Source organism: Monodon monoceros, unplaced genomic scaffold (assembly GCF_005190385.1).
Source record: "Monodon monoceros isolate NGI ecotype Baffin Bay Population unplaced genomic scaffold, NGI_Narwhal_1 Super_Scaffold_13, whole genome shotgun sequence".
NCBI classification, from domain to species: Eukaryota; Metazoa; Chordata; class Mammalia; order Artiodactyla; family Monodontidae; genus Monodon; species Monodon monoceros.
The window spans coordinates 1,810,977-1,825,226 of record NW_021703769.1 but is presented as its reverse complement, the minus strand read 5'-3'; the positions used below and the strand labels follow the sequence as shown (position 1 = coordinate 1,825,226).

At 58.9% G+C, this 14,250-nt stretch overlaps 1 protein-coding gene across 2 annotated transcripts in view; it reads left to right on the top strand.

Moving 5' to 3' along the window:
- Positions 1-14,250, top strand: part of CDH4 (cadherin 4) — a 558,830-nt gene that overhangs the window by 499,724 nt on the left and 44,856 nt on the right. For both annotated transcript variants that reach the window (XM_029219930.1, XM_029219931.1), the window contains one exon: positions 4,536-4,708. In XM_029219930.1, coding sequence (XP_029075763.1) covers positions 4,536-4,708 — 173 coding nt within the window. The remainder of the gene's footprint in view (positions 1-4,535; positions 4,709-14,250) is intronic.

Sequence of the window (14,250 nt, the reverse complement as noted above, 5' to 3'; positions counted from 1 at the left end):
ATTGGGATCTCCCCTGGTCTCGTCCTGGTCAGTGCTTTCTCTCTGTTTTCAGTCAGGTTTTGTCTTCTCGTGTGCCTGGTTCGTTACGTACTGTGCCTTGTGTATGAAAAATTGTAGAGGTGACTTGAGGGTAAGATGTTACCTTTTTCTATGAAGGATATGCTTTTGCTCCTGACAGGGGAGTCTGGTAACCTCAGATATCAGAGCCTAAGTCACCTTAATAGAGCTGTGCCTCCGTCGGCTAGGACGGTTCCTTTCCTGTTCACCCTCACTCCCAGCGCGCTGCCCTTCCGGGTCCAACCCAAAGACTCGAGCATTTTCCAGGCTCCACCCTCATATGGCAGGCCCTGAGCTCAGTGTTTTTACCCCCATTCCCATCAGTCTGTTGAAAGCTCCATGTAGCTCTTCAGCTGTCAGAAGCCGATTTGGAATCAGCAAATGTCTTTTTTTTTTTAATATTTATTTATTTATTTGGCCGTGCCGGGTCTTTGGCCGTTGCGGCATGTGGGATCTTTGTGGCCGCACGCAGGATCTTTAGTTGTGGCATGCGGGATCTTAGTTCCCCAACCAGGGATCAAACCCAGGCCCCATTGGGAGCACGGAGTCTTCACCACTGTACTGCCCAGGAAGTCCCTGGAATCAGCAAATGTCTTGAGAGGAAGGACGGCCCCCGGTCTCGGGTTCTCCTTTCCGGCCCGCCCCGCCCTCCCTGAGTCTGTGCCATTGGTATCTCTATAGTGCCCTTAATGAGATGTTTTTATTTCACATTGGGTCCGGTTTTTCTAGTTTTCCTCAGGAGGAAGATCGGTTTAAAATAACATTGTCCACCATTTGCTAAAAACAGAACCTCCTGGATTTCTTTCAAGTACTTAATGCCTCTGGGGAAATTCTACTGATAATTAAATTCATTAAAATTGGGTTTACAGGGCTTCCCCGGTGGTACAGTGGTTAAGAATCCGCCTGCCAATGCAGGGGACACGGGTTCAAGCCCTGGTCCGGGAAGATCCCACATGGCCATGGAGCAACTAAGCCCGTGTGCCACAACTACTGAGCCTGTGCTCTAGAGCCCGCAAGCCACAACTACTGAGACCACATGCCACAACTACTGAAGCCCGCATGCCTAGAGCCCATGCTCCGCAACAAGAGAAGCCACTGCAATGAAAAGCCCGCACACTGCAACAAAGAGTAACCCCCCCTCGCTGCAACTAGAGAAAGCCCACACACAGCAACAAAGACCCAATGCAGCCAAAAATAAATAAATTAAATAAAATAAAATAAATTGGGTTTACACACTGTTCGAGAATAGCCATCGCATGAAGTTAGGTGGGTGTGTTTGATGAATGTTTTTCCTGGGGTTCTCAAAACACTGAAGTTCCATATTTTTTCCCCTAGAAGACAGTTAATAAAGACGTGTTGAGTGAATGAATAAATGTCCTAGTGGGTCTGCAGCATCTTGGTCTGATTGCAACCAGTTCTCCATGAAATCCAGTGACTGAGTTAGCGTTCTCGCTACCAGCCCTTGCCCCCGCACTCCTGGCTGCGTGCAGTCTGTGTTCTCTGCGTGTCTTCAGAACATAAATTTGACCTGCTCTCCTGATGAAAATGCTGCCCTGTGATCTTAGAGTAAAGTCCAGAATCCTCGCCGTGGGCCCAGCCCACCTCCAGCCCCATCACATGCCCCCTTTCCCCGGTTCCTCAAACGTTTGGAGCTCTTCTCTGCCCCAGGGCCTTGGCCTCCTGCCCAGAGTACCCCCCGTCCCCTCCCTACCCCACCACCCCCATCACTCAGGTCGTCCCTGCTTCCTCCGTAGCACCCCACGTACCTCATTATTCTACATATTCATTCATGCGAGCGTTCTTCCCCCTTCCAAGGACTTACCACAGCTGGCGATGATCTGTGTCTCCCTGTTTGTTCTCTCTGTCCTCACTGGCATGTTCAGGGTGGGACCTCGTCTGTCTGCTTGTTCTCTTCCTACATCCTGAGCACAGAGCCTGGTGTCTGCACACAGCAAATGCTCACTCAGTAATTGTGGGCTGAGTATCCCCGCACACTGGAATGTCATTCAGCCATAAAAAGGAGTGAACCTTGAAAACGTTAGGCTCCTCAAAAGATGCCAGACACAAAGGCCGCATAGTATATGATTCCATTTATAAGCTGTGTTCAGAAAACGCCAATCTGGAGACAGAAAGTAGATGAGCATTGCTGGGGGCTGGGGAGGAGGGGGGAGCAACTCATTCATTCCTTCATTCATGCGTGCATGCTTAGTTGTGGCACGCAGGATCCTCGTTGCAGCATGTGGTATGCAGACTTCTTAGTTGCAGCATGCGGACTCTTAGTTGCGGCAGGCATGCAGGATCTAGTTCCCCGACCTGGGATCGAACCCAGCCCCCCTGCACTGGGAGTGTAGAGTTTTTCCTACTGGACCACCAGGGAAGTCCTGGGAGCGACTCTTAACAGATACAGCTTTCTCTGGGGGTGGCAGAATGTTCTGGAGTTAGATACGCTCTATTGACAATTGCACTTGTGCACTTTAAAAGGGTGAATTTTCTGATGCGTGAATTACATTTTGATAAAAACTATGTAAATCTGTGGATTGAACAAGTGGGGGGAGGGAGGCGCTGCGGGCCTGGAGCTCCTGGGCCCTCGCTTCCTGCAGCGTCCCGCCCCGCCCAGGCTGGGACTTCCCGTCCTTTCAGTGTGAAAAGTCTGGTCCTGGACCTGTTCCTCTCTGGTTGGTGGATGAGAATAGAAAACCTGTGGCCTGTAAACAGATTTCCACTTTCCTCTTTCGTTTGCTTTCCTTTCTGTTGTATAAAATGCATTTGCTTTGAGAAGCTTTTACTCAGTAAAAGCTGAAAGCTAAAGCCAATTCCCAGTCAGGCCCTCGCTGCTTGCGGTGGGGTTGGACGCGGGAAGGCAGGAGGGCCTGCTTTGTACACACATCCGCGCAGCCAGAACACTGGTAGGATTTGGAAAAGGCTCCCTGCGCGGACCACGCAAGTGTCTCCACCACTGTCTGCCCAGTTCCTAGCACCATGCTGGTCCAGAGCAGGTTGCCCAGTGCATGCTTGATGACTAAAACACCCACCCCTCACCACCTTGGATCCCAATAGGCCTGGAGGCCCAGCTGCACAGCCACGCCCCAAGCCCAGTTCAGTCTCAGCTTAAGCCAGCACCCCCCAAGAAAGGACCCAGTGGAGGATGGTGCCCACACTCCCTCACCCCTGTGGGCCCTGGGAACGTAGAGCTGAGCGAAGGACACGCAGCTCAGGACTAGGGCCCCATGCCCGACTCCAGGGGCACTCACAGGGCCGGGCGCCTGTGCCAGTCAGAACTCTGGGTTGCAAGTGATAAAAACTCAAACTGAAATGACATGAGGCAAGAAGGGGAATATATCGGTTCATGTACAGAGTCTGTAAGGTACCTTCTCCTCAATTGTGCTGTGAACCTAAAACCGCTTTATAAAAGAAGCCTTAATTTTTTTAAGTATAGAGGCAACAGCTTCAGGTGCCGCTTGACCCAGGGGCTGCCCGGTAGGCAGTGGTCACCCGAGCCTCTCTTGGTTTTGTTTCCTCCGAGTTGGCCCTGTCCTTCACTTTCCTTCCTTGTGGCACAAAGTGACCACAGCCCCAACCTCACACGCTGACCCAGACAAGGCCAGCAGCAGGGACAGTACGCTGGTTTCCCAGTAACCCTGGCGAGCACCTCCGCCTTGATCACAGGCCCTGACTGGGTAAGGTGCCCACTGCGGACCCGATCACTGTGGCCGGGGGAGGGGTGTGCTGTCCAACCAGGGCCTCCCGCCGTGGGGAAGGGAGGATGCCTGTAGGAGCCCCACGTGCCGCTCTCAGGAGCCAGGGCACCATGCTGGAGCGTCCCCTGCGGACCTCAACCCTGGCGTGTGGATGGGAAATGGCGTGGGCGGCTCACCCCGCCGGGCTCGGAGGTGCAGGTGACCACGTGTCCACGCGCACCCTGGATTTACTACTCCATCTGCCCCTGTGCCCCGTGTGCACAGCTCCCCCCCCCGAGGGGGCTCTTCTCACTTAGCTTCCTCAAGTGCCTGTTATGCCCCTCTGTACACCCAGCCCTGTTTTTTTTACCGCGTGCCGAGTCGCGGCCGTGCAGTCCTCCACGTGGGATCTGGATCCTCGGCAAACACTGCCAGCCAGCGCCTTGGGCCGTGTGGCTCAGGAGGGAGAGTGCTGGGTTCTGAGCCAGAATCGCTGGCTCCGCTGTCCCCAGGCGGCTCTCCCTCATCCAGGGCCTCCATCTCTCTGCCCGCTGATGACCTCAGAGCAGACTTGAGCTCGGCAAGAAACCCGCCAGTGGTTCTGCAGGAGTGTGTGGGGCTGGGAGGGACAGGGGCACTTCCCAGGGCCTGGCAGGCCCCCAGCCCGTGGGAGGGGAAGGACTCACACCACGTCCAGCCTCCAGGGAGACGTGGTCCTGGCTGATGTCTGCTGGGGTGCGGGTGCGGGCCCGCAGCGGGTGTGGTTGGTGAGTCCCACGTGGGCTGCCGTCTCTGTTCCAGGCACCTACGTGATGACGGTCACAGCCAGCGACGCTGACGATGGTACCACGGCCAATGGGATGGTGCGCTACCGGATCATGACTCAGACCCCGCAGAGCCCCTCCCAGAACATGTTCACCATCAACAGCGAGACAGGGGACATCGTGACAGTGGCGGCCGGCCTGGACCGAGAGGTGAGGAGGCCGCTGCGGGGGGGGGGGCGGGGGCGGGGGGGCGCTGGTGCTGCCGCCGCCGTCGGGGCAGGAGGACCTTTCCCACTAGGCACAGCAGGGTGTCTCCAGGCACTGGGCCGCGTGGTCCCACCTGGGTGAGGCTTGGCAGGGACAGTGCCCAGCGGGGCTTAAGTTGCACAGTGTAAATACGTCTTCTGGGACCCGTGTCAGTGGAGTTGTGCGATGGGGGAGGTGGGCCAGAACCCCCAGAGCTCAGAGCAGGCCTCAGGCGGACCTGGGGCCTCCATCCCATGTACCAGAGGATCCAGCAAGGCCCCAGGACCCTCCCCGGGACCATGATGGGCGCCTGCTCGGCCCAGACAGGGCCCTGCAGTTGGCCCTTGGAATGAGGAGCTGCTCCGTACGGCTTCTAGAAGCCTGCTGCCCTCAGCTAGGGAGGTGGTCCCTCGGAGGGGATAGTGACGCCGCATGGGGTGGGCCGTCAGGGAGGCGAACCATCCCCCGTCTCTCCCCACCCAGGGTCCCCGACCTGACCCGGGAGGGAGGGCATCCCCATTGCCCCCAGAAGACTGTACCACAGTGTTTCTCCAGCCTCTAGCCTCACTCAGGGTGTCTTCACACCTTTCGGGAGAGCAGTGTGGTATGACCGGGGCCTGTGCATGAATGCAGACACTCACACATGCTCTCGCACACGCATGCACACGTCCTTCTCCATGGTCAGCTTTGGAAGCATTGCTCCAAGGAACTTCCTGTCTGAGGTCCAGGGTCAAGGCTGAACTTGGGCACAGTGACCCCTGAACACGAGCAAGTGCCCCGCCTGCTCCTTCCTCACTTAGCAGATGTGGGGACAGGGTGCTGTGTGAGGCATAGGGGATGTGGAGCTGGTTAGACGGTGGCTGCCCCCAGGGCCAGGGGTGGGGAGCAGAACCTAAGTGCGTGTGCTGCAGTGGATCGCGTGTGTAGGCAGTGGATCACCTGTATATGCAGTGGATCATGTGTGTAGGCAGTGGATCGTATGTGTATATGCAGTGGATCACGTGTACCTGCGGTGGATCGTGTGTGTTGCAGTGGATCGCATGTATATGCGGTAGATCACATGTATATACAGTGGATCATGTGTGTAGGCAGTGGATTGTGTCCACAAAGTGGTGTTGTGAGATGAATGGAGCTAACTATGGAGAAATCAGGGGAGGCTTCTCAGAAGAGGTGGCCTTGCTCCGAGCCTTGGAGGCTGATAGAATCAATCATATTTTCTTCTCTTTGGGACTAAGGACCCGCTTTTCCTGAACGCTGCACACCAGACGTCTAACTGGTTCCGAGCGATCACAGATCCCACTCAGCAGGCTCCTCCTTTCGATCAAAAACTTTCACTGAGCACTGACTTTGTGCTCGAATCTGCCGAGGGTGCTGGGCAGACGGCAGCAAACAGGGCGAGTGGTGTCCTTGCTCGCGTGGGGCTCACTTTGCAGGAGGGAGAAACAGGCAAGAGGGATTAGTCCCCGCGAGATAAACGAATTCAGGCAGTGGCGTGGGTTATAAAGAAAGAGCATCGCGTACTGTCCACAGAGGGTGGGGGCTGGGGGTGGAGCATCAGGGATGTCCCTGTCCTGTCCCGGGAAGGGAGTTGTACGCGTGTCCCAGGGCTGTCCTAACAAAGGAAATTAGCCTCTGACAGTTCTGGAGACCAGAAGTCCAAGATCCCAGCGGCCTCAGGCCCCAGCCCAGCAGCAGAGGGGCCTGTCCTCCTCCCACGCAGGCAGATCCCCGCGCGCTGCCCGGCACAGCCTCAACGGGCCTCCGCCACCTCTAAAGAGCTTCTGTTCATTGCTTGATGAGTGTGGACTTCAGGTTCAGGAAACAGAGAGGCGGGGAGCAGGCGGTACCCAGCCCGCGGGCCCGTAGCACCCGGACCTCCGTTAGAGATAAAGAGCCGCTCGGCTGCATGGCTCTGCTGGGAGCCTGGCTGCGATGTCGGGCCTTGGAGAAGGAAAGAGGCGTTTCTGGGGCCTCTGTCTAGAGGACAAAGGGGCAGCACCCAGAGGACCCTTCTGGGGGTCTGCAGAGCAGGGAGAGGCCCCACCTCAGAAAGCTCGGAGAAGCTGCCGGTTCCGAAGACGCAGGGCGGCTCTGGGTGCCGCGCCCCTGCTTCCCTGAACAGGTGGGGTGCGGGCCGTTAGGTTCGCATTTATTTATGAACAAGCCAGCAGGTGTGGAGGGAGGGACAGACAGCCAGGAGCAGTGGGAGGAGGAATACCGCCAGCGTTTCGTGGGCATTTCTGCTGCTCATTTTCCATTCTTTTGTAAGCGTGTGCCGAGCTCCCGCCCGTGGGCAGAGCCTGTTCTAGACACCGGGGCACCCCAGGGACCCCACGGGAGGTCCATGCGGGCTAGGCTAGGCACTGTGCAGCGCACGTTATCACATCTTAGTCCTTGAAACCGCCCTGGGGGAAATTCCAGTAGTAGCATTTCTTTCCAGGTGAGAAAGGCAGGGCTGCAGGGGCTCTTAACTGCCCAGGGCCGCAGCGTCTCAAGAGAGGCGTGGCCCCCGGGGCCCAGGCCCTCCCCTGGTGCTGGGGCTGGAAACGCTGGACGCCCACAGGCCAGAATTCCCACTGGGGCGTGAAGGGGGGGGTGGAGAGGCCTGGGGAGGGTCTGCCCCCCAGGGCCTTAGTGGAGCAGACAGCAGGGAAGGCCTCAGGTTGACACTTTTTACAATCCTGTGCAAGGCAAATGGCACACATCTGTGGGCCTCATCCAGCCTTGGGGCCACCCGTGGACACCCCCAGCTCCTTCCGTAATGGTCAGCACTGTTTAGCCACGAGGAAGCTTCGTTTTCCTCATCTCAGAAATGGAAACGTGTGTCACCTGGGTGAGGCGTGTGCCATCCTGAGGCTGGAGGAACCATCCCTGAAATGCATCTCTTAACCCGATGCCTGCCCCCGGCAACCTGGATTCTTAACCCTTTCCAGGGGGCACCCCAGGAGAGGCTCCACCCTGCCAGGTAAAACACAGGCCACCCAGCTAGATCTGAGCTGCAGACAAACACAGATCGTGTTTCCTGCAAGTGTGTCCCAAATATTGCATGGGACTTATTCATACCAAAAATTGTCAGTTGTTTGTGTGAAGTTACATATAACTGAACGGTCCCTGGGTTTTTTTTGCCTCGTCTGGCAACTGAGCCTGAGGCAGCCAAGCCCATTCTGGGCCCGGAGGGCGATCCCTCCTCCTCGGTGCCACAGCGGCACCTGACAGGGAGGGGCTGACAGGCAGCAAGGTCCCCGAGAGCCGGGCCTGCAGATCACGGGGAGCTGGCCGGGCGGGTGGACATGACGTGCGAGGTTCCTGCCCGGCTGGGCGAGCCATCAGGTCCCATGAGTGTGGCCGGCACCAAGCTGCCGGGGCTGTCGCCGCGACACGACTCGCCCTGGAGCGGGAGCCATAGCACTGGCTCAGCCGTTGGAGGCCCCTCCTTCCCCGGGAGCGAACCTGAACACCTGCTCCGCGGACACCAGAGGCCGTGGAACATCCCGGTGGGTGTGCCGGGCAGTGCACCCTCACTTCAGGGAGCCTGGTGGCCTCGTCCCTCACTTAACGCAGACCCAGGACCTCCAGAGCCACCCACTGTCTCAGGCTCTTGGTCGCTGCAGAATCGCGCGGACCTTCCTCCCGGCTCCAGTGGTGACCCTCCTTCCCCATCCTTGCCCTGCGCCCCTGCGCAGCACCTGGCTGCCCGGCACCGGAGGGACCGGCAGGTGCTCCTGGACCGGCCCCGCCGAGTGGGCAGAAGCAGCCGGATGGCACCTGGCTCCACCCTGCGTCCTCCGGCCCCCACCTGGCTCAGTCCCGCCCGGAGGCCTGGCCTCTCCTTTGGGGCGGCCGCTGGGCCAGTCACGCCAGCTGTGCACCCACCTCCGCCCAGAGCAGGTGGTTGCTGGATCTCAGGCGGGTCAAGTGAAAGTCTGTACTAGCTAGCGCGTCCGCGGACCGTGGGCTGCAATGATCGTGAGACAGCCGCTGGCCGCTCCTCCTGGCCACTTTCCCCGCTGCGCCCCGAGGCCTCGGGCTTGGGGTGGGCAGCCTGGGAGGGCCCAGCCCCGGAAAGGACAGCCCCGGACAGAGGGAGCGGGGGAGGATGGCGGGCAGGACCAGCGCTCTGAGGCCCCGTCGCACCGTGGCCTGCCCCCGAACACGCAGCCTTCAGCCTCGAGCTTTCCCCTCTCTGGCCGTCTGGTCCTTTCCATCTTCTCACCAGACGTCACCTCCTCAGGGAGGCCTCCCTGACTCCCTCTGCTCTCACTGAACCGGCCCAGTTCCTGCAGAGCCCAGCGCAGGGGAGACGCCATGTGGGCTTATCTCCTCTGCTGGGGGTTCCCTCCTGCCACAGGCTCGGGGGGCCGGGCCAGGCCTGAGGCTGGGCTCCGCGCCTGGTGCGTCAAAGCTGCTCGAGAAGTGGTAGCTGTTGGCGCCACCGCTACCATGAGGGCCCTGCTCCAGCGGGGACAGCCCTGCTTGTCCCAAACCTGGACACATGCCCAGGGGTCTCCTCCTGCCTCAGCCGCCGCCTCTCCTCTTTCTGCTCAGGAATCCAGGTGCTTCAGTGTAGTCTCTGTTTATGGATAAGCCGAGGCACAGAGAGGGAAGAAGCTTGCCCAGAGTCACACAGCGGGGAAGGGAAGACTGGCATTTGAACGCAGGCGGCTCCCTGCCCTCAGCCTGTGCTGGGCTGCTGGCTGGGGCGGGGGTTGGGGGGGGGAACGCGGGGAGGCGGGGTGTGTGAGATTCCGCCCACCAGTGTGTCCTTTCCGAGATCTGAACCCTAGGCCTCCCCCCTCCCTCCGTTCTTCCCCTGCCCCTTCCTCTCTCAGTCTCCATAAGGAGGGTTAACCTCCCATAACACAGGCCCCAGACTGAGCTTTTCCTGGCCCAGAATTGAAGCGGGAACCATCTCCCACTATGAGTCCGTCTGACTTCTCGCCACTTGGATGCACCGTCAAAACTGTCCCAAGTACCGGGGGGGATCCGTGTCCAGGCGTTGGGAACCTCAGATGGTCCGTGGACCCTGGAGTGGCCAGTGGGAAGGAGGCCCAGCTGCCGAGTGTACGTGCGACGCTCCCTGGGAACAGAAGCACCTCCTGTGGGCCCGCACGGCCCATGTCACGTGCATGGATCTCTCTCCCAGCACCTCTGCCTCCCGCTCTTGGGGCGGCGTCCCCATAAGGGAGCATGTGATCCGAGGTGGGTGGCCAGTGTCCCCAGCTCCAGCTGAGGGGCAAGGAGAGACACGGGGAGGGGCCGAGACACGGCTCAGTCCCCAGGGCCCAGGTCAGACGAGGTTAGCGCGAGGAGAGTGTGGACGGCTGAGCTGGAGGCCCAGAGGGAGGGGCCGCGCAGGGACCCAGGACCAGTGGGAGCTGGGAACGTGGGGACAGTGGCCTGAGGCTTGGAGCCATGCAGTGCGGTGGGCTGGAGGATAGGTGCGGGGGGCTGGCTCGAAGCCTCCCCCGAGGAGATGTGCATCCATGTGGGTGGCGGGGAGAGGGAGGGAGCAAGGTGATGCACCCTCGTTACTAACTGCACTAAAGACAAGCCCTCTGGGGCAGCCAGTGTCCAGATGTCCGTCCACTACGTTGTCCACTTTCTGTCCTAAGCTGCTCCCGTGGGTGGGACGCTCGGCCCCTCTGGCTGGCAGCGGCCAGCGTGTCTTGACTTGGAAACAGACATTGCGGGGCCTCAGCTGTGTGTTTGGGGATGAGGCCACGCCGGGCACCCTGAAGGCTCCTTGTGAGCTGGAACCCAGCCTGCCGCATCCTTCCCACGTGGTTCCCCCACGTGGCCAGTGCCTCAGCTTCCGTGGCTTTGGCTGGACGTCCACGTGACCAGACGCGCAAAGGGCCATGGACAGCACCTCTCTTCTCTCTCTGAGGGACGCTGATGCCCTGCCCCTGTGAACAGAAACATCTTTGGGGGGAAATCCTGCAGACACTTATTTCAGAACCAGCAGAGTAACTCATCGTTAGGAAGGGGAAAATCCACAGACATAATTTCTGCCGTGTCTAATTAGGCAGCCCTATGTAAACTGAGCGTTTCTACATGATTAGAATGTCAGGAGAGCCTGGGATGATACGGGAGTGGCTGAGTGTCTCTTGTGTCATGTCACCGGAGGTGCTCTGGTGGGGCGGCGGGTGTCTCTGCTCTGCCACGTCCCCGGAGCCACCGCTGTCCTCAGACCCACTTCCTCGTGGTCCCCGGCGAGGTTTGCCCACAGGAGGGGGCCCGTCCTGCTCTGTCCTCGTGCCTGCTAGCTGCGGGCTGCTCACCTTCTTGAAACTTGTCCCAGACAAGGGCGGGCCGAATTCACAGTCTCATGGTTCACAGGACTTTTAAGAAAGCAAAGCCAACACTTCCTATATTTTTCGCGGGTCTCCACCCTACGTGGTGATCAGATGAAACGGTGTCACGGAGAGCGATGAGTGATGAAGACAGCTTCGTTCCAGGGCCGATGACTACCATGGCCACTGCCGACTTTAGCTCATTTACTCCCGTGACCCAGCTCAGGTGGAAAGTGGTCCTTTGGTGACGAGACAGGCATCACCCCCTTGCTTCCCGAGACGCGTCGTGACAGGCCACATGGGAAATTCCGAAAATGTGCTTTCCTAGAAAATGAGCTCTCTGTAAGACTGTATCAGGGGTTGGGAGGTAGGGGGCAACGGTGGTCTTGGAACAGGCGGAGTTCAGTGTGTCCCACTGGCCGATTCTTGAATCGTTTTTACCGAACGCTGCTTTTAAGACACCAAATGCGGCTTTGTGGTCTCAGAGAAAAAAATTACCGATTGAAGCGAATGTGCCACTGACCCGCCTCACATTGGGTTCTCACCCCTGAAGTCATTGCTCTCCCCCAAAAAAGAGAATAGAGGGAAGGAGAAAAGTAGCCCAAGGCAGGTCTCGGGCCTCCAACTTCCCTCTGAGACTCGCCTCGCCCGGCCATCTGAGGGTCTCCTGACTCACAGGATGGTCTCGCAGACACGGAGTCCTGAGCTCCAAGGGGCAAGACGTTCCAGAAGAAACCTGCTGGGCTCTACTCTTGGCATCTTTCAGGGAGAGTTTTAACCGCTGAGATGGTGCAGGGCAGTGTCTCAGGTGACCAGTGTGTAAGTGCCCGGGGACCAGCGCCAGGGCTGCAACTGCGCTGAGGACTTCCCCAGCAGAGACGTGAGCGTCCAGAGCACACAGGGGCACTGCCTTTAACTACCTTTAACACATCTGGTTCTCAGCCATTTCCAGGGCGTTCCAGACGCCATCTCCTGCCAGCCTCTACTTAACATTATCACAGGAAGAAATAAGCCCCAGAGAAAGCAGAAGACAGCATTTCCTATAAAGAAAGATGGAAAAGTTGCAAAATGAAAGGCCCTGTCTGAGCTGAGTTCCCCGTTGGACTCTCTCCACATGGTACGGAGCCATCAAAGCCATGTATGCAGCCCACAGAGCACACCCGGGAGCGGCTCAAGCCCTCAGCCCCGTATCTGCTTTCTGGGGCCTCCCAGCACACAGTGTGACTGCAGGTGGTGCTTTCCCAGCCGCACCTGTTCACTGAGCCAGGCTGGGACCTGCATCTGTCCTCGAGCATCAGCTCAGGGATGCGGCGTCTGTGGTGGGTAAGCAGGCCTGGCGCTGTCCCCAGGGGCTTACGGCTCCAGGCTGCAGAGGGGCCATGGAGGCAGGTCCAGGGCTGGGCCTCCCATGAGAGCAGCTGGGGGCTGCCCCCCATGGATGGCGGGATGGTGGTCAGACCTTGGGATGGGAGCTCTGGCCGGACCAGCCAGCCATCACCCACCTTTCCCCTGCTTTTCCCCAACCCCAGCCAAACCTGCCCACCTTCTCCAGGAAGTCCTCACTGCTTTCTTGCCCCTTTGCATCCCCCTCCTCTGCCTCTTCCTCGGAGGCCTGGCTGGAGGGCAGGGGCCCGGGGAGGCCACTCTCTTACTGTACGTTTGCACTGTGTCTAACCTACACCTGGTGCAGGTAGAGTAGGGCTCAGGCAGCCGTGCAGGAGGAAGGTGAGGGCGTGCCGAGTGGGAACGGTGCAGCCAAAGGTGACGACAAGCGCGGACGGCATGAACTCTGACCCCTGAAGTGGGCAGAAGCCGAGGAGTGTGAGGGTTCTGGACACGGGGGTCCCAGCACAGGAGTCTGACCCCTCCTGGCTCCCGAGGAGGGCAGAGGTCAGAGGAGTGCTGGCTGGGGGTCGGCCACATCTGAGCAGCTGTTTTTGTACATAAAGTTTTATTTGCACACAGCCATGCCCACTTATTTACACACATGGCTGCTTTCCTGATGCAATGGCAGACACCACGTGGCCCCAGAGCCACTCCTGGGCGATACCGTGGTGGCCAGTTCCTTACAAAGCAGGAGCAGGGATTTCACCCGTGCCCTTGACTTGTTCTTGTCAGCCAGATACAGGGCCTCAAATCAGCAGCCTAGAGACAGATTCAGCCCCAAGATGTGTTTTCTTATTGTCTTTTTGTTGTTGTTGTTTAAACTTGGCCAGCATTTAAGCAGACTTCTGTACACAAATCCCAAGTTCTGGATTCACGTTCGGAGCCTCTGGATGCCAGGCTGCCTTTCCCCGAGGCAGCAAGAGGCTGGCCTATGCCTGGCGGTGCCCCCGGTCCATCCTCCTGGCGGCTCCAGACTCCAGGCCCAGGCCAGCTCCTGCTCCTCTTAAAAGCCACGATGAAGGGCTTCCCTGGTGGCGCTGTGGTTGAGAGTCCGCCTGCCCATGCAGGGGACACGGGTTCGTGCCCCGGTCCAGGAAGATCCCACATGCCGCGGAGCGGCTGGGCCCGTGAGCCATGGCCGCTGAGCCTGCGCGTCCGGAGCCTGTGCTCCACAACGGGAGAGGCCACGACAGTGAGAGGCCTGTGTACTGCAAAAAAAAAAAAAAAAAAAAGCCACAGTGCAGAGTGGGAACGAAAGAGGGAGAAGGGCCGTGCGTCTCAAGGAAAGGGAGCATGTGTACTTCCTGGCAGAAGCGAAGGGTGTCCCTACGTGTTCACTCTGCCGACGACACGTGTAGGACCCAGCATGCAGCTTCCCCACACCCTTCAGTGGCCAGGACCCCCTCCCCGCCGAGTCTGTGTGCAAACTCACCGGGCTGGCCCATCGAGGTACCCTGTTTCTTCCTTTTTTACATGTCACCCGCACCCTGGCACTCGGCCAAAGCTGCCGCCACCTCCTGCTTAGACCAGGATGGCACCCGCCCAGGCGGTCTCCCAGCCCCGCCCCCGCCCTACAGTCTGTCCCCAGTCAGCAGCCAGGGGATCGTGTCCACATGCAAATCCGGTCGTCGCTGCCTTCTCAAACCGTCCTGTGCCTGCCCATCTCCCCAGAGTGGAGTCCACGTGGCCCCTGCTCCCTGTCCACCCTCCAGCGCCCGCTTCCCCACTCGCTGGCCACAGTGAGCCCTTGCCCCAGGGCCTTTGCAGGTCTGGCCGCTTTTGCTGAGCGCCATGTTTTCGAGGTTCGTCCATGTTGTAGCCGGGGTC